Below are 18,242 nucleotides of genomic sequence, written 5' to 3'. Positions count from 1 at the left end.
TAGATTTCTAAACAAATGCTATCACCATGAATAAAAAGATCATTTCATTTCATAAGGACTCAGCAACTCAACATACAGACAAATAATCCTGAATTTTCATGCACCTGATACCGAAGCCTCAAAATACATGAAAAAAACCTGATAGAAATGAAAAGGAAAAAAACATACAACCATGCTGGAAAGGTCAACATCCCTCTCTCATTAACTGATGGAAAAAGTCGCTAAAAAAATTTGTAAGGATACATTAGAACAACACTACCAGCCAATCTGTCCTAATTGACATTTATAGGGCACTCAACCAAACGATGGGAGAATATTGTTTCAAATGCACATGGAAGAACACCCACAAAGTAGACCGTATTATGGCCATAAAACAAATTTCAGTAAATCTCAGAGAACTCAAGTCATACAATGTTCCCTGACCATAATGGACCACTTTTTAGAAATCAACAATGGGAATATCAGCACAAAGCCTACAGTCTTTAAGAGGATAAAGAGATAATGGGGCACCTGGGTGGCTCAGTCAGTTAAGCCTCTGACTGGCTCTGGTCATGATCTCACGGGTTGTGAGTTCGAGCCCCATGTCAGGCTCCATGCTAACAGCTCGGAGCCTGGAGCCTGCTTTGGATTCTGTGTCTCCCTCTCCCTCTGCCCCTCCCCTGCTCGTGCTCCTCTTCTCTTCTCTTCTCTTCTCTTCTCTTCTCTTCTCTTCTCTTCTCTTCTCTCTCTCTCTCTCTCTCTCTCCCTCTGCCCCTCTCCCACTCATGCTCAGTCTCTCTTGCTCTCAAAAATAAACATAAAAAAATTTGTTTAAAGAAAAAAAGAGGATAAAGAGATGATTATAAACAACTTCAAGTTAGTAGGCTCAACAACTTTGATAAAATGAATAAATTCCTTAAAATTTATGAACCATCAAAGTTCACAGAATTATATAATCTAAATAGCCTTATATCTATTAAAGAAATTGAATTAGTTAACTTTCCCATTAAGAAAATTCAAGGCTCAAATAGCTTCACTGCTGAATTCTGCCAAATATTTAGGGAAGAAATAACACCAACCTTACACAAGGCCTCAAAGAAACTTTAAGAGGAGGAAACACTTCCTGACTTAGTCTATATGGCAGGCCAGCATTATTCTGATTTTAAAAAAATCACAGAAAATTAAACTACAGACAAATATGTCCAGGAACACAGATGCAAACATTCTTAAAATTTTAGCAAACTGAACCCAACAATGTAAGAAAGCGTAATAACATCACGACCAAGTATGAATTATCCTGGAAATGTGAGGTGGGTGAGCAATCAACATGCAATTTACCAGGTCCATAAAGACAAAAAATAATCACCTCAAGAGATGTGGAAAAAAAGCACTGGACAAAATTCGATACAATTTATGATGAAAATGGTCAGCAAACTAGTAATGGAAGGAACCTCCCTTGACCTAATACAGAGCGTGGACAGAAGTACAGCTAACATCACACCTAGCGGTCAAAGACTGCCTGCCTCGCCCCAAGATCAGGAACAAGGCAAGGAAGTCTGCTTTTACTACTTATGTTCAACACCATACTGGAGGTTTTAGCCACCACGATGAAACAAGTAAAGAAAGGGAAACCAGACTGGAAAGAAAGAAAGAAAACTGCCCTTCACCAACACCACTGTCTATGCAGAAAATCCTCCACGACCTACCCAAAAAACTCCTAGCACTGATAAATGAGTTGAAGAAGGGGTTTCTTCCCAGGTTTTCTCTTTATTAGCATTTCCATTTTGTTCATACATTCTTGACTTTCTTCATGTCTACCATGGGTTCTTTGAGCATCTTTAAGACAGCAGGTTTAAAGTCTGGTCCTCCATCAGATCTTTCACAGAAACAGTTTCTACTGTTTCGTTGGTTTGGTTTTGTTTTTCTTTGAACAGGCCGTTCTTTCCTGCTTCTTTGTATGCCTTGTGATTTTTTTTTTTTTTCCCCCCCTGGAGATGTGAATCTGATAAAAGGTGGTAACTCTGGAAATCAGATCTTCCCTCTCCCCCAGAGTTTGCAGGGTTTCTGCTTCTGCTTTTTGTTCTTTTAATTGAATATATTTGATATGTAGCATTGTCTAAATTTAAGGATACTAGGGATACCTGGGTGGCTCAGTCTGTTAAGCGTCCAACTTTGGCTCAGTTCATGATCTCACGGTTCATGGGTTTGAGCCCCGGTATTGCACTCTGTGCTGACAGCTGGGAGCCTGGAGCCTGCTTTGGATTCTGTGTCTTCCTCTCTCTCTCCCCTCCCCTGTTGTGTTCTGTCCCTCTGAAAAATGAATAAGCTTTAAAAAAAATTTTTTTAAAAGTTTAAGGATACCACATGTTAAATTTGATACATTTATATATTGCAATAAGATGGCCATTGTAGCCTTAGCTAATGCTTCTATTGCATCATATATTTTTCATGTCTTTTTTGTGGTGGGAGTAAGACCTTATGCCTTAGCACATTTGGGGTTTATAATACAGTTTTGTTGTCTATAATCACTATACTGCTAAAGACTTATTTATCTAGTAGTTGCAAATTTGTATCCTTAAACATCTCTCCTGTACCGTCACCCCCTGGTAACTACCATTCTACTGTTTTTAGGAGCTTGGCTTTTTTAGATTCCACATGTAAGTGATGTTTTTTCTTTTTTTTTTTAATTTTTTTAAAATGTTTTATTTATTTTTGAGAGAGGGAGAGACAGAGCATGAACAGGGGAGGGTCAGAGAGAGGGAGACACAGAATCTGAAACAGGCTCCAGGCTCTGAGCTGTCAGCACAGAGCCCGACGCGGGGCTTGAACTCACGGACCGCGAGATCATGACCTGAGCCGAAGTCGGCCGCTTAACCGATTGAGCCACCCAGGCGCCCCAAGTGATGTTTTACAGTATTTGTCTTTCTCTGGCTTATCTCACCTAGCATGATGTCCTCAAGGTCTATTCATGTTGTTGCAAACAGCAGGCTTGTGTGTGTTTATATACGCACATAACTCACACTTTATTCATCAGTTGATGGGTACTTAGGTTGTTTCCACAGCTTGGCTACTGTGATTAACGCTGCAATAAAAATGGGAATGCACATCTTTCTGATACCCAATTTTCATTTTCTGTTTTCTTTGGATATATACCCAGAGGTAGAACTGATGGAACCTTTGGTAATTTTTTTTTTTTTTTTTTTTTTTTTTGGTAGGCTCAATGCCCAGCATAGAGCCCAGCATGGAGCTTGAACCCACAGTCCTTAGATCAAGACCTGACCTGAGATCAAGAGTCAGACACTTAACCGACTGAGCCACCCAGGTGGCTCCATAATTCTATTTTCTTTTTCTTTCTTTTTTTTTTTGGGGGGGGGGGGTGGAGAGGGGAGGGCACAAGTGAGTGAGGGGCAGAGAGAGAGAAGTTGGGGCTTGAGCTCACCAGATGTGAGGCTCAAACTCCTGGACCGTGAGATCATGACCTGAGCCGAAGTCAGATGCTTAAAGACCGAGCCACTCAGGTGCCCCCGTATTTTCACTCGGGGAACCACTATGCTGTTTTCCACGATGTCTGAAACAGTCACATTCCCTTCAAAAGGGTACACGGATTCCCTTTTCTCTACATCTGTGTCAACACTTTTATCTCATCTTCTTGATGAGAGCTGTTCTAATAGGTGTGAGCTGATACTTCAGTGTGCTTCTGATTTGACTTTCCCTGATGACTACTCACATTGGGCACCCCTTGTACCTGTTGGCCATCTGTATGTCTTCTCTGGAAAATGACTATTTAGTTCCTCTGCCCTTTTTTAAATTGGATTGCCTGAGTTTGCTACTGAGTTGTAAGAGTTCTTTACGTATTTTAGATATTAACCCCTTATCCAATATATGGTTTGCAAATATTTTCTCCCAATTCTTAAGTGATGGTTTCTTTTGCTGTGCGGAAGTTTTTAAGTTTGCTACAGTCCCATATGTTGATTTTTGCTTTTGTTGATTGTACTTTTGATGTTTGGATTTTAAAAAACTGTTTTTTTGTTGTTGTTGTTGTTGTTGTTGTTTTTAAAACAGTGCCAGTGATCAGCCCCAGGTATAAATCTAAGGCCTTCTCAGGTCCTTCCTGAGTCTATGCCTTTCCCTGGGCATATGTGGTGACTTTCTAATTCCCCCTGTATATATGATTGCTTTTGAATGTCCTGGTCTTCAATCTGGTTCCCAAAAGAGGAAAAAGAAAAATGAAGGGTGGGGGGAACAAGAAAAGACACAGCATCCCCTGACTGTCACTTTCGCTACAGGGGTAAGGGTTTGCAACAATAAGAGAAGGTGGAAAAATGGTCTCTGCCTTTTGGTCTGTATCTCTGTGATCAGAAGCAGCAATCAGAGCACAGATCCCTAATACCTGACGGCCAAGGTGTTTTTGTCTCCTCTGGCTCCCACAAGCTGAGTGCAAGCTGCTCCAGGAACAAGTGCACAGCTGACTACTTTGGGGCTGGGGTGGAGAATGGGTAGCTGTGCTCAGAGCTAACTGACCAAAATTAAATGGACTCCAGAGTTCCAAAAACAGTTACATCACACAGATTCTGCCACTGTTGTCCAGGTGGGGAGACAGATTCCTGGTGCTTCCTACCACTCTGCTATTGTCCCAGAATTCTCTGGTCAATTGATTTTGGCAAAGGTACCAAGTGAATTAAATGGGGAAAGGATAATCTTTTCAGCAAATATTGCTGCAACAGTTGGACAGTCATATGCAAAAAATCCTCCAATTCTACCTCACATCATATATAAAATTAACCGGAAAAGGGTCATAAATCTGAATGTTAACACTTAAAAATATAAGCCTTCTAAAGTAAATATAGACAGAAATCACCAAGACCTTAGGTTTGGCAGATTTCTTATATAAAATACAAAAAAAAAATATGAACTAAAAAAGAAAATAAAATTGTACTTAAATCAGTATTAAAAACATTTGCTCTTTACTTAACAAATATTATTCTTCTTTTAAAAGTTTATTTATTTATTTTAAGAGGGGGGGAGGGGCAGAGAGAGGGAAAAGGGCATAGAGAATCCCAGGTAGGCTCTGTGCTGTCAACGCACAGCCCAATGAGGGGCTCGATCTCATGAACTGTGAGATAATGACCTGAGCCAAAATCAAGAGTCAGATGCTTAACCGACTGAGCTACCAAGGTGCTCCAACTTTTGCTCTTCAAAAAGATAAAATGATCAATGAAACCAGAAACTGGTCCTTTGAAAGAATGAACAAAATTGATAAACCACTAGCCAGTTTGATCAAAAAGAAGAAGGAAAGGGCCCAAATAAATAAAATCAAGTATGAAAGAGAAGAGATCAAAACCAACACAGCAGAAATAAAAACAGTAATAAGAGAATATTATGAGCAATTATACACTAGTAAAATGGGCAATCTGGAAGAAATGGACAAATTCCTAGAAACCTATACACTACCAAAACTGAAACAGGAAGAAATAGAAAATTTGAACAGACCCACAACCAGTAAAGAAATCGAATTAGTAACAAAAAATCTCCCAAAAAACAAGAGTTCAGGGCCAGATGGATTTCCAGGGAAATTCTACCAAACAATTAAAGAAGAGTTAATACCTATTTTTTGGAAGCTGTTCCAAAAAACAAAAATGGAAGGAAAATTTCCAAACTTATTCTATGAGGCCAGCATTACCTTGATTCCAAAACCAGACAAGACCCCAGTAAAAAGGAGAACTACACACCAATTTCCCCGATGAACATGAATGCAAAAATCTTCAACAAGATATTAGCCAACCATATCCAACAATACATTTTAAAAATTATCCACCACGACCAAGTGGGATTTATGCCTGGGATGCAAGGCTGGTTCAATATCCACAAAACAATCAGTGTGACTCATCACGTCAATAAAAGAAAGGACAAGAACCATATGATCCTCTCAATACATGAAGAGAAAGCACCTGACAAAATACAACATCCTTTCTTGATAAAAACCCTCAAGAAAGTAGGGATAGAAGGATTACACCTCAAGATCGTAAAAGCCATGTATGAAAGACCCAATACTAATATCATCCTCAATGGGGAAAACCTGAGAGCTTTCCCCCTAAGGTCAGGAATAAGACAGGAATGTCCACTCTTGCCATTGTTATCCAACATAGTATTGGAAGTCTTAGCCTCAGCAATCAGACAACACAAAGGAATAAAAGGCATCCAAATCAGCCAGGAGGAGGTCAAACTTTCCCTCTTTGCAGATACTCTATACGGAAAACCCAAAAGATTCCACGAAAAACTGCTAGACTGATTCATGAATTCAGGAAAGTTTCAGGATACAAAATCAATGCACAGAAATTGGTTGCATTCCTATACACCAACAATGAAACAACAGAAAGAGAAATCAAGGAATCGATCTCATTTACAATTGCACCCAAAACCATAAACTACCTAGGAATAAATCTAACCAAAGAGGTGAAAAATCTTTACACTGAAAACTATAGAAAGCTTATGAAAGAAACTGAAGACACAAAAAAATGGAAAAAGATTCCATGCTCCTGGATAAGAAGAACAAATATTGTTAAAATGTCAACACTACCCAAAGCAATCTACATATTCAATGCCATCCCTATCAAAATAACACCAGCATGGGGCGCCTGGGTGGCGCAGTCGGTTAAGCGTCCGACTTCAGCCAGGTCACGATCTCGCGGTCCGTGAGTTCGAGCCCCGCGTCAGGCTCTGGGCTGATGGCTCGGAGCCTGGAGCCTGTTTCCGATTCTGTGTCTCCCTCTCTCTCTGCCCCTCCCCCGTTCATGCTCTGTCTCTCTCTGTCCCAAAAATAAATACAAAACGTTGAAAAAAAAAAAAATTAAAAAAAAAAAAAAAAAAAATAACACCAGCATTCTTCCTAGAGCTAGAGCAAACAATCCTAAAATTTGTATGGAACCAGAAAAGACCCCAAAGAGCCAAAGCAATCTTCAAAAAGAAAACCAACACAGGAGGGGTCACAATCCCGGACTTCAAGCTGTATTACAAAGCTATAATCATTAAGACAGTATGGTACTGGCACAAGAACAGACACTCAGATCAATGGAACAGAACAGAGAACCCAGAAATGGACCCACAAACGTATGGCCAACTAATCTTTGACAAAGCAGGAAGGAGTATCTAATGGAATAAAGACAGTCTCTTCAGCAAGTGGTGCTGGGAAAACTGGACAGCAACATGCAGAAAAATGAACCTGGACCGCTTTTTTTTTTTTTTTTTAATTTTTTTTTTTTTTTAACATTTATTTATTTTTGAGACAGAGAGAGACAGAGCATGAACAGGGGAGGGGCAGAGAGAGAGGGAGACACAGAATCTGAAACAGGCTCCAGGCTCTGAGCTGTCAGCACAGAGCCTGACGCGGGGCTCGAACTCATGGACCGTGAGATCATGACCTGAGCCAAAATCGGCCGCTTAACCGACTGAGCCACCCAGGCGCCCCGAACCTGGACCACTTTCTTACACCATAGACAAAAATAAACTCAAAATGGATGAAAGACCTCAATGTAAGACAGGAAGCCATCAAAATCTTTGAGGAGAAAGCAGGCCGATCTTGGCTGCAACAACTTCTTACTCAACATGTCTCCAGAGGCAAGGGAAACCAAAGCAAAAATGAACTATTGGGACCTCATCAAAATGAAAAGCTCCTGCACAGCGAAGGAAACAATCAGCAAAACTAAAAGGCAACCGAGAGAATGGGAGAAGATATTTGCAAATGACATATCAGATAAAGGGTTAGTATCCAAAATCTCTAAAGAACTTGTCAAACTCAACACCCAAAAAACAAACAATCCAGTGAAGAAATGGGCAAAAGAGAGGAATAGACACTTCTCCAAAGAAGACATCCAAATGGCCAAGTGACACATGAAAAAATGCTCAACATCACTCATCATCAGGGAAGTACAAATCAAAACCACAATGAGATACCACCTCACGCCAGTCAGAATGGCTAACTTTAACAACTCAGTTAACAACAGATGTTGGCGAGGATGCGGAGAAGGAGGATCTCTTGCACTGCTGGTGGGAACACAAACTGGGGCAGCCACTCTGGAAAACAGCATAGAGGTTCTTCAAAAAATTAAAAATAGAACTACCCTACAACCCAGCAATTGCACTACTAGGTATTTATCCAAGGGATACAGGGATGCTGTTTGGAAGGGGCACATGCACCCCATGTTTATAGCAGCACTATCGACAATAGCCAAAGTATGGAAAGAGCCCAAATGTCCATTGATGGATGAATGGATAAAGAAGATGTGGTACATATATACAAAGGAGTATTACTCAGCAATCAAAAAGAGTGAAATCTTGCCATTTGCAACTTTGTGGATGGAACTAGAGAGTATTATACTAAGCAAAATTAGAGAAAGCCAAATATCATATGACTTCACTCATAGGAGGACTTTAAGACACAGAACAGATGAACACAAAGGAAGAGAAGCAAAAATAATATAAAAACAGGGAGGGGGACAAAACAAAAGAAACTCTTAAATATGGAGAACAAACAGAGGGTTACTGGAGGAGTTGTGGGAGGGGGGATGGGCCAAATGGGTCAGGGGCATTAAGGAACCTACTCCTGAAATCGCTGTTGCACTATATGCTAACTAACTTGGATGTAAGTTGAAAAAATGAATTAAAAAAAAAGAAAAAAAAAAGATAAAATGAAAAGTCAAACCACAGACTAGAAGGAGAAAAATTTTGCTAAACAGATATTGGGCAGAAAACTAGCACTGAGAATAAAGACTTCTTATAACTCAACAGTAAGACAATCCCATCTTTTTTGTAATGTATAAAATATCTGGAAGACATCTCACCAAAAAAGATACACAGATTGCAGGCAAGCACATAAGATGCCTAACATTATCAGTGATCAGGGAAATGAAAAGCATAGCCACAATGAGGTACCACAAGACACCTACTAAAGCGGCTAAAATAGAAGACAGACCATATGAAGTGTCAGTGAAAATGCGGAGCAACGGCAAGTGTAATACTCCACTAGTGGGAATGTTAAGTGGTGACCACAGTGGAAAACAGTTTGGTGGATGAAGTTAAATGTGAACCTATCTTGTAATCCGGACATTCCACACCTTCGTATTTTCCCAAGAGAAATGTGAGCATATGTGCACCAGACTCATAGAAAAACACTCACAACACCTTCTGTGATAGCTAAAGTCTGGATGCATAATGTCAATTAATAGGTGAATGAATAAACTACGGTATATCCACACAAAGAAATACTACGTGGCATTAAAAGGGATGAACTATTAGTACACACAACACAGACGAAAACTCAAAAGTTATACTGAAAGCAGCTAGACGAAAACATACGTAATGTAGAATTCCACTTAAACAGAATTCCAGGAAACGCAAACTTATCTACGACAGACATCAGATCACTGGTTGCCTGGGGACAGGAGGGGATGAAAAGGGCATGAGAAAACTTTGAGGGGTAATGGATAGGTTTATTAACGTAATTGTGTTGATGCTCCCTTGGGAGTACATATATATCAGAATTTATCAGACATTACCCTTTAAATATGTGCAAATTACACCTCCATAAAGCTTATGAAAACCCTGACAAATCACATAGTAAAAGTTTAAGTAAAAGAGCAAGGAACTAAGAAAAGATACAAGAAGATAATCACTAAACCAAAAACAGAAGTATTTCTAAATAAAAGATATTTATACACAACTAAGCAACTTTTAAAACTAGCAACGTAACAACACTTAGTGATATAAAATTTCTCAAAATGTGTGTGTGGGGGGGGGGCGGTGGAGAGGGGAGGACTAAGATGCTTCTAGGGAGTCCACAGGGCCAAAGCTATTTTAGCAATGGTAAAATTTTCTTTGCCTTTTTAATTCTATTTCTGTCATGAGTATAGAGTGGGGTTTTCCAAGGACTACATGAAATATATCATAGATTAAATGCAGAAACAGTTCTGGGAATCCAGCTGGATTCTGGTTCCAGTTAGATTCTGATATCTGTTGCATACAACAATAAGCCAAATATTTAAAAGATCTGTAAAACTGTAAAACCATACCACTCCTATTTTTGTTTGTTTGTTTATTTGTTTGGAATTAAATATTAGGGGCACCTGGGTGGCTCAGTCAGTTGCGCATCCAACTTTTTTTTTTTTTTTTAATAATGTTTATCTTTGAGAAAGAGACAGTGTGTGAGCATGGTAGGGGCAGAGAGAGAGGGAGACACAGAATCCGAAGCAGGCTCCAGGCTCCGAGCTGTCAGCACAGAGCTCGACACGGGGCTCGAACTCACGAACTGCAAGATTGTGACCTGAGCCGAAGGACACTCAATCAACTGAGCCACCCAGGCGCCCCATGCATCCAACTCTTGATTTTGGCTCAGGTCATGAAACCAGGGTCGTGGGATCAAGCCCTGCACTGGGCTCTGTGCTGAGCATTGAGCCTACTTATGATTCTACCCCTCTCTCCCTCTCTCTCTCCCACTCTGCCCCTTTCTCCCGCTTGCACTCTCGCTCTCAAAAAAAAAAAAAATTAAAAAATTAAAAAATAATTTAAAAAAGGAAATATTATTTGTCATTTAAAATATCATTTCTGTTAACATGTAATGGGCTTTTCATAATTTTAAATAAAGTAATAAATGAACACAGTAATTTTTAAATTTCTCAGTTTTGATCTTCTAGCAGGGCACATGTCCCTAGAGAAAACCCACATCAAAAAGAACTCTGGAGTCCTCAGTGCTAGAGAGGTAGTCCCGGCTGTGTGTGAATCATCACTGAGCTCCCCAGAGAGCTCTGTCCGCCGAGGGGCCGCAGCTCCATCCCAGGGCTGGCTGCCAGCTCTAAGGGAGGCATCCCGCAGGCTGTACTGGGGCCCTCAAAACCTGAGCTCTGCAGGCTGCCGGACTATTCCCGGTTCCTAATGAGAGAGTAAATCTTTAAAAACATTTACAGCATTTTTATATTGCCACACAACCAAGCACATGATCAATGGATTTATATTCTATAGATCTTTGGTTATTTTTCTTTTCATTTTTCTAGTTGTTCATTTTATTATAGTTTACGAAAGTGTTGTTCTGCAACAGTTTGGAAATGTTTAACAGTGATCCTTCATCACAGAAACATCGAGAAGCACTAAACTAGATGCCTTGTAATTAAATAGCATTTATAAACTGGGATGATTCTTAAAGCAAAATATTATCAATAGATATTATTTCTCCATGATTAATGATATTCAAGACAGCTCCCATATGAGTATTGCTTCTAATGTAAATATCTAAACAACCATCCTTAAAATGGAAATGAGTAACGATAAAGATCATACATACCCTCTTCAGTGAAGAATTTTTCTACAGGTCCCACAAACTGATTGATTTCAGTAAGTTCATCTTGGCTAACTTCTGGAAATGGGAAAACTTCTTTCTGAAAATGATAAACATTGACTAAAAATTTAATTGTTAACAACCTCCCAGAGCGGTAATATCAGTCAAAAGGGGAGGAAACAGGGCACCGGGGTGGCTCAGTTGGTTGGACTCTGACTCTTTTGGCTCAGGCCATGATCCTGCACGGAGTGTGGAGCCTGCTGGAGATTCTCATGCTCTCTCTCTGCTCCACCCTCCCCACCTCGCTCTCAAAAAAAAAAAAAAAAAAAAAGGCAGAGGTAGGAAACAGTTGGTAGATTCTGTGTCCAGTAGGCGGGGCCTTACTCACTGAAGAAGTCAGAATGCAAATTCTAGAACAGGAGTTGTGCGCAGGACTCCACCAGCCATGGAGATCCTCCCTCCAACTTGAGCAAATTTATTCTGGATTTGGATCTGCTTTCCCAATCAGCAACAAGTTACGTGGAGTGTCCCACAAAGCAAAGGGCCCCAACACTTCAAAGCCTTGGGTTTTGTTCCCTGCTTTGCAGCCTGCTAACTGGGTGGTCTTAGCCAACCCCCTTCACCTCTTCCTATGCCATCCATAACATGCAGGTAGTATTTACTCAATGGTGTCGCGAGGATTGTGAAAAGGAATAGACGGGAAAGCTCTCTACCGATACGTAAAATTCTACACTGGTTATTTTGTGAGTTCAAAGATGTTATGCCGACAAGAATACACTGTGGTGACAAGGCCGCGCATCCCGCCAGGTTCTCACCCGGCTGCGTACGCCAGCCTCCATCCCTCCTGTTTGATAACACCTGCTACCTGTAGGGAGGGCCACTGCAGGTTGAGCCAAATCAGCCTGAATTCAACTCCGGCTCTGCCACTTACATGTGCGACTTGGCCTTTCTCAGTGTCAGTTTCTCCTCTGTTACAGAGGACACTTCAGAAGATGAGGCTCTCAAGAGACAAGGTGTATCCTGGAACCCAAAGTAACTGATTATCCATATGAGATACTGGCTCTGCTCTGAGCTTCAAGTCTCTGTCTCAAACTGTCAAGTGCCCAATGTTTCCGGCCGGTCTAGGATTCCTCACTGGGTCGTCACCATATATTGCCTAAAACCTCCTGCTGTGCTCTTAGCCCCTCTGGCTTTCTGGGCTCCTGCTACCCCTCAGCTGCCAGCATAGCGCAAGTACTTGGGACTTGAGAAGTGAGGTCGCCGATCACAGGCTGCCAGCCTCCAGGAGCCCTGCCTCTCCTCACGGCACCTCCCACCAAGTGTTCAAGAAAGGTCTTCAAAGCAGAGGAGTCCTCAATCTTCCCCCTCCAGTCTCTCGTGTGGCTCATCAGCCACTGAAGCCTGTCCGCTCTAGTAACATGCTCCCAGGTCTGTTCTCTCCTCTCAGGACCCATGATTCCAGGCTTGTGGTGGATCCCTATCCAAAAATGACAGCAGACTTAAAGGAATTCCTGTCCCCCACCCCCAGGCCATCCCTTACTCTGCCCTCAAGATGGTCTAGAAGGAAAATACGCTGAGATTTTCATCGTCTCAGAACAAAACCGGATGCTTAGCAGAGCATCTAGAGGCTCAACCCAGGCCCTTCACAGCCTCATTAGTTCCTGTGGGCCTTGTGCATTAGGCTGTGCTAGAGGAAGATTATTCAGTGCTTGTGCCAGTGAGCAAGAGAACAGCCTGAGCTAACCGGCCGCACCTATAACCAAAACCCTTTGGATTTGGATGTGTAGGACTGCTACAGGAAGAGAGATCTCAAGTGCATTTAAGAACAGATCTCTGATAGCAAAGTTCAAAAACCTAATGGGGTGCCTTATAGATGTTAGGCTTAATTTCTATTCAGCAGTTTTAACATTCTTAAAGCAGTAGAACCTGTTTTTCAAATAAATCTACTACAGAAGCCAAATATGAAAAACAGGTAAAAGCGAAGCTGCTGTGGTGGGGGATGGGGAGGTCACCCACACGCCTCCCATTCGACTCTCCACTGGTCCCTGCAGTAGCCGCTGGGATGCTTCCTTGAATAGCAAGGGTCAAACTGCGGGCAGTGTGACAGCTACAGGCGTAGAGAATCTTGAAAGTTTTTCTCTCTTCTGAGATTCTTAGCATCTCAGATGCCATGTTTCTGCTCAAACCCCAATGATGCTGTGAGAGAGGAGGTTGGCCTGAATCAGGGCAGTAGCAGTGGAAGGGCTTAAAAGTGGTCACATTCTAAATATATCCCGAAAGTAGAGAAAACAGGATTTGCTGTTGGCTTAGATGTGGATTACGAGAATAAGAGGCATCAAAGGAGACTCCAGGCGTTTGGCCTGAACAAGTGGAACAGAGGCCCCACCATCTATGATAAAGAGGACTGGTGGGAGGAATAAGATTGGGTGGAAAGACCAGGAACTCAATTTTAGTATGCTAAATCTGAGGTGCATATTAGACATCTAAGTGGAGCTTTTGAGTATAAAGGCAGAGGTCAAGAGCCTGGAGGTCAGTAAGTCTGAGCTGGAGAAATAGATCTGAGTCACCAGGATATTGACAGTATTTAATTTTTTTTTTTAATGTTTATTTATTTTTGTAAGAGAGAGTGTGAGTGGTGTAGGAGCAGAGAGAGAGGGAGACACAGAATCTGAAGCAGAGTCCAGGCTCTGAGCTGTCAGTACAGAGCCCGATGCGGGGCTCAAACTCACGAACCGTGAGATCATGACCTGAGCTGAAGTCTGACACTTACCAACTGAGCCACCCAGGCACCCCAGGATACTGACAGTATTTAAAGCCATAATACTAAATTAGATTAAAGGAAGAATTGTGGATAAAAAGAGAAGTCTATAGACGGAGTCTCAGAAAACTCCAACTCTGAAAAACAGACCCATAAGTACAGAGAACTAAAGGGTGCCAGAGAAGGAGGTAGGAGAACGGGCCAAATAGGTGAAGAGGAGTGGGAGGTACAAGTTTCCAGGGATGAAAGGTACAGCAAAGGGAACATGGTCAATGGTATTCTAACACTGTTGTATGGTGACAGATGGCAGCTACACTTGTGACGAGCCTAAATATAGACTTGTCAAATCACTATGTTGTACACCTGCAACTAATGTAATGTTGTGTGTCAACTATACTTCAATTAAAAAAAAGAAAAAAGATACACCTGAAACTAATATAACAGTGTTATGTTAACTATACTGTAATTAAAAAAAATAAAATAAAAAAATAAAAAGTTAGGGAAGCCTGGCTGACTCTGTTGGTAGAGCATCTGACTCGTGACCTGGGGTCATGAATTCAAGCCCACATTTGGTATAGAGATTACTTAAAAAAAAAAAAAAAAAGAGGTTAAAAATAGGACCACCCTACAATCCAGTAATCGAACTACTGGGGATTTACCCAAAATATACAAAAACACTAATTCAAAAAGATACACACAACCCTGTATTTATTGCAGCATTACTTACAATGGCCAACTTATGGAAGCAGCCCAAATGCCCATCGATAGTTGAATGGAAAAAGATGTGGCATAAGTGTACAATGAAATATTATTCACCCATAAAAAATGAAATCTTGCCATTGGCAACATGGATGGAGCTAGAGAGTATTATGCTAAGTGAAATAAGCCAGAGAAAGACAAATGCCATATGATTTCACTCCTGTGGAATTTAAGAAACAAAACAAACGAGCAAAGGGAAACAAGAGAAAGACGCAAACTAAGAAAAAGACTCTGAACTACAGAGACTAAACGGATGGTTACTACAGGGGAGGTAGGTAGGGGGGATGGTTAAAATAGGTGATGGGAATTAAAGTGTACATTTACCATGATGAGAACTGAGTAATGATCAGAACTGCTGAATCACTGTATTGTATACTTGAAACTAACATAACACCGCATGTTAACTATACTGGAACTAAAATTAAAAACCTAGACAAAAAGAAAAAAAAATTCCCAACTCTGACTGGGCTAGTCAGACTGGCCACTGTTTATGGGGTAAGGAGCAAGCGACAGAGAAGCATTAGCCAACAAAGTAAACAGAAAAGCCAGAAGAGATTTTTTTTTTTTTTTTTAGAAGCCAGGAGTGATGAACTGTGTCAAATCCCAGAGATGGGTCAAGTAAGATGAGAAAATATCACTAGATTTGACAACAGGGAGGTCACCACTGATCTTGCAGGAGAGCAGTTTTAGCAGATTGTTAAGGACAGAAGCCTGAATGGTATGGGGGCAAGACGCAGCAGAGAGGAAACAATCACTGATGTAGATGAGAAAGGAGAGAATTACTGGATCAACGAATGCCCCTGAGTAGGTGAGAAGGCAGGGGATCTAGTGATGAGGTTGGTCTTTGCCAAGAGTAGATAGTTCGTCCACAGTAAGAGTGTAGACCGTGTGGGCATGTGTGGGGAAGAAGAGTAAACGTGGTGGAGGTTCTCACCCGACTGTATGTACTTTCTCAGTGAAACAAGAAGCAAAGTTGACAGGTGGGTGTGAAGACAGGGGAGGTGGTGCAAGAGGCTTTGAGAAAGAGATGCATGAAAGATTCGGGGTTTTTTCACTCATGTGCTGGAAGGCATGACATCCCAGGGCTGAGTGCCCAATGGCCCCAGGTTCTGGGAAAAATGGTTTCTCAAATGTTAAAACCTGGGTTTGTATTTCCTAGCAGGGCAAACCACTCTGAATTTCAGCTTCTGCAACTGTAATGCCTGATTAGAGGAACAGTCTAAAAGAAAACACCAGGGAGTAACTTTAAATAATACAGTATCAGCCAACATTTCAGCCTACCTCAAAGCATTTGACACAAATGTCTGCTTTACACTGCACTTTTAGGAGTGGGCAAGTACTACTTCTACTATTTTGTAGATTAGCACACTCAGGCACGGGAAAGTGAAGTGACTAATCCAAGTGGTGAGTGAAGCCGGCATTAATTACCTACCCTGCTGCCTCTTCCATCAGCACGGTACCTGACAGTTTACAAAGCATTTCCACACACTACAAATGTCACTTTACAACACATCTGTGTGAGACAGCACACATCACTAGCTCCACTTTAAGGCTGAAAGCACTGAGGCTCAAAGTTACAGGACCAAGGACCAAGGTCAAATCCATAAGATTGATAATGTAGCTGTTACTACTGACAGGGTTGTACGACCTATGGAAGGGAAGGGATGGGGAAGGCAACTTGAAGCCAGACTGCCGGGGAGCCTGAGTGACAGAGGGACGCGCTGGAACTCCAGCCGTGAAAGCTAAGGGGCCCCTGGAAGAGGACAGAAGAGCGCCAGGGTCTGAGCTGTGTTTTAGGAATCAGATAGGAAGCACCGCACATTCCGGGGCCAGAACGCCGAGTCGAGTGACCACCTCGCCTAGGGTTTCCCAAATTGAGCTAACAAGAATTAGCTGGAATATACGTCACAATCACAGATGGATTCTCAGGACCCCGTCCCCGGGACTCTTCCCTTTCCCTGGAAAGGTTCCAGCGGAGCTCAGGAACTTGGGAACTTTAGTACGCCCCTCCACCCCCGCCGCCCCGACGGGTATATATGTCAGCCAGGTATGGGGACTCTCACTCACTCCGACCCCTCTTTTCTGCTAAAGGGCAAAAAGCGAGAGGCAAGAGCTCAAGGGTCGACCAGGGCTCGGCGTTACCTTCTCGATTTTGCCCAGGAAGAGCTCCTTGGCGAAAGCCCCGCTCGGCGGACTAGTGCGCAGCAGGCGCCGGCTCGCTGCGAAGGCCACCAGGGCCCGGCAGGCACGCGCCGCCGCCGCCCTGCGCAAGAGAAGCGCCACCGCACTCATGCTGCTGAAGTCAACCGCGCCACCCCCGCGGTGGAGGCCTCCTTTTTGGAGCCCCGGTCACGTGCACGCGGCTCGCGCCGCCGGATGACGTCACCGGCCTGAGCCCAGCCGCCGGTCTGCACCGCCCCGCCCGCCGCCTCTGCGCTTGCGCGGCCTCCGCCAGGGAGGTAGGGGGAGGTCGCAGGGGGTGGGGTTGCTGCCGTGTTGGCGGCTTCGTGGTCGGCTTGGAGGGGCTGCTGCGAAGTGTTTGTTTTCAAATGCCGGTGGGTGGTTGCGTCCCTGCCAGCCGGGGGAAACTTCTCAGGGACGCCCAGCTCCTTCTCGCCAGTTGTGGCGCTGAGGACGCCGCATAGCGAAAGAAAAGGAAATGGGGCGGGAGGAATTTACAGTATTGGTTTATCTCTGGGGGGGGAGCTCAGTAGGCGTAATGTTTTTTAAAAAAGTGAATGGTGGATTCCTTTTGATTCGTGGCTTTCGTGTATGTTACATATCCTTATTTTGCAAGAGGAAAATAAAAAGCTTGTTCTGCCAGAAAGGGGTCTGGATATAATCCTGAGTCACAAAACTCTCCCTGGGAAACAGCAACTTAAAAGGCAGGCGGAGGAAGAGAAGCTCCAGAGGGAACCGAGAAGGGGTGTGTACACTTGGAAGGGACCGGCAAGGCCATGGGGCCCAGGGAGGAGGGCCAGCAGCCCCGTGGCACCCCAGGTCCTTGCGCAGGGATGCCTGCCTGACCCTCGTGGGCACCCTCGTGGTTTTAAGTCAGCCTCCTCCAGGAACATTTCTTGTTTGTGCTTGTACCCTGATTCTGGCATTGACACAGTATTGGAAAACGCTTTCTGCCGCCACCCTGTGAACTCCTGGAGAAGAGTGGGAAATCGCAGTCGGTCTCAGCGTGCGTTGCCGGCCCGGCCCAATAAAAGGTTGACTTGATGACACAACATCAGGGGAAAAGAGCTCAAAAACGTTTCCGGTTGCAAAATCTTTGCAAGTATCTAATGCAATCTGTGTTACTTAGAGACACAGAATCTGGGCAGGCTCCTAAATATATAGAAGGCTCCCACGAACCGGGAGATCATGACCTGAGCCGAAGTCGGAGGCTTAACGGATTGAGCCACCCATGCGCCCCTA

The 18,242-nt window shown here is 42.9% G+C and overlaps 1 protein-coding gene across 2 annotated transcripts in view; it reads right to left on the bottom strand.

The window, feature by feature from the left end:
* The window catches only part of ACAD9 (acyl-CoA dehydrogenase family member 9), a 46,386-nt gene extending 29,206 nt beyond the window's left edge, over positions 1 to 17,180 (bottom strand). Inside the window, exons 1-2 of one of the 2 annotated variants that reach the window (XM_060631891.3) lie at positions 16,962 to 17,180; positions 11,309 to 11,402 (exon numbers count right to left, since the gene is read on the bottom strand). In XM_060631891.3, coding sequence (XP_060487874.1) covers positions 11,309 to 11,402; positions 16,962 to 17,111 — 244 coding nt within the window. In that variant the 5' untranslated portion in view covers positions 17,112 to 17,180. The remainder of the gene's footprint in view (positions 1 to 11,308; positions 11,403 to 16,961) is intronic. The other variant, XM_060631892.2, reaches the window with a different exon arrangement.
* Between the last annotated feature and the right edge of the window lie 1,062 nt (positions 17,181 to 18,242).

The sequence above is a fragment of the Panthera onca genome, chromosome A2 (assembly GCF_046562875.1).
Source record: "Panthera onca isolate mPanOnc1 chromosome A2, mPanOnc1 haplotype 2, whole genome shotgun sequence".
NCBI classification, from domain to species: Eukaryota; Metazoa; Chordata; class Mammalia; order Carnivora; family Felidae; genus Panthera; species Panthera onca.
This window is presented reverse-complemented; position numbering and strand designations above follow the sequence as displayed.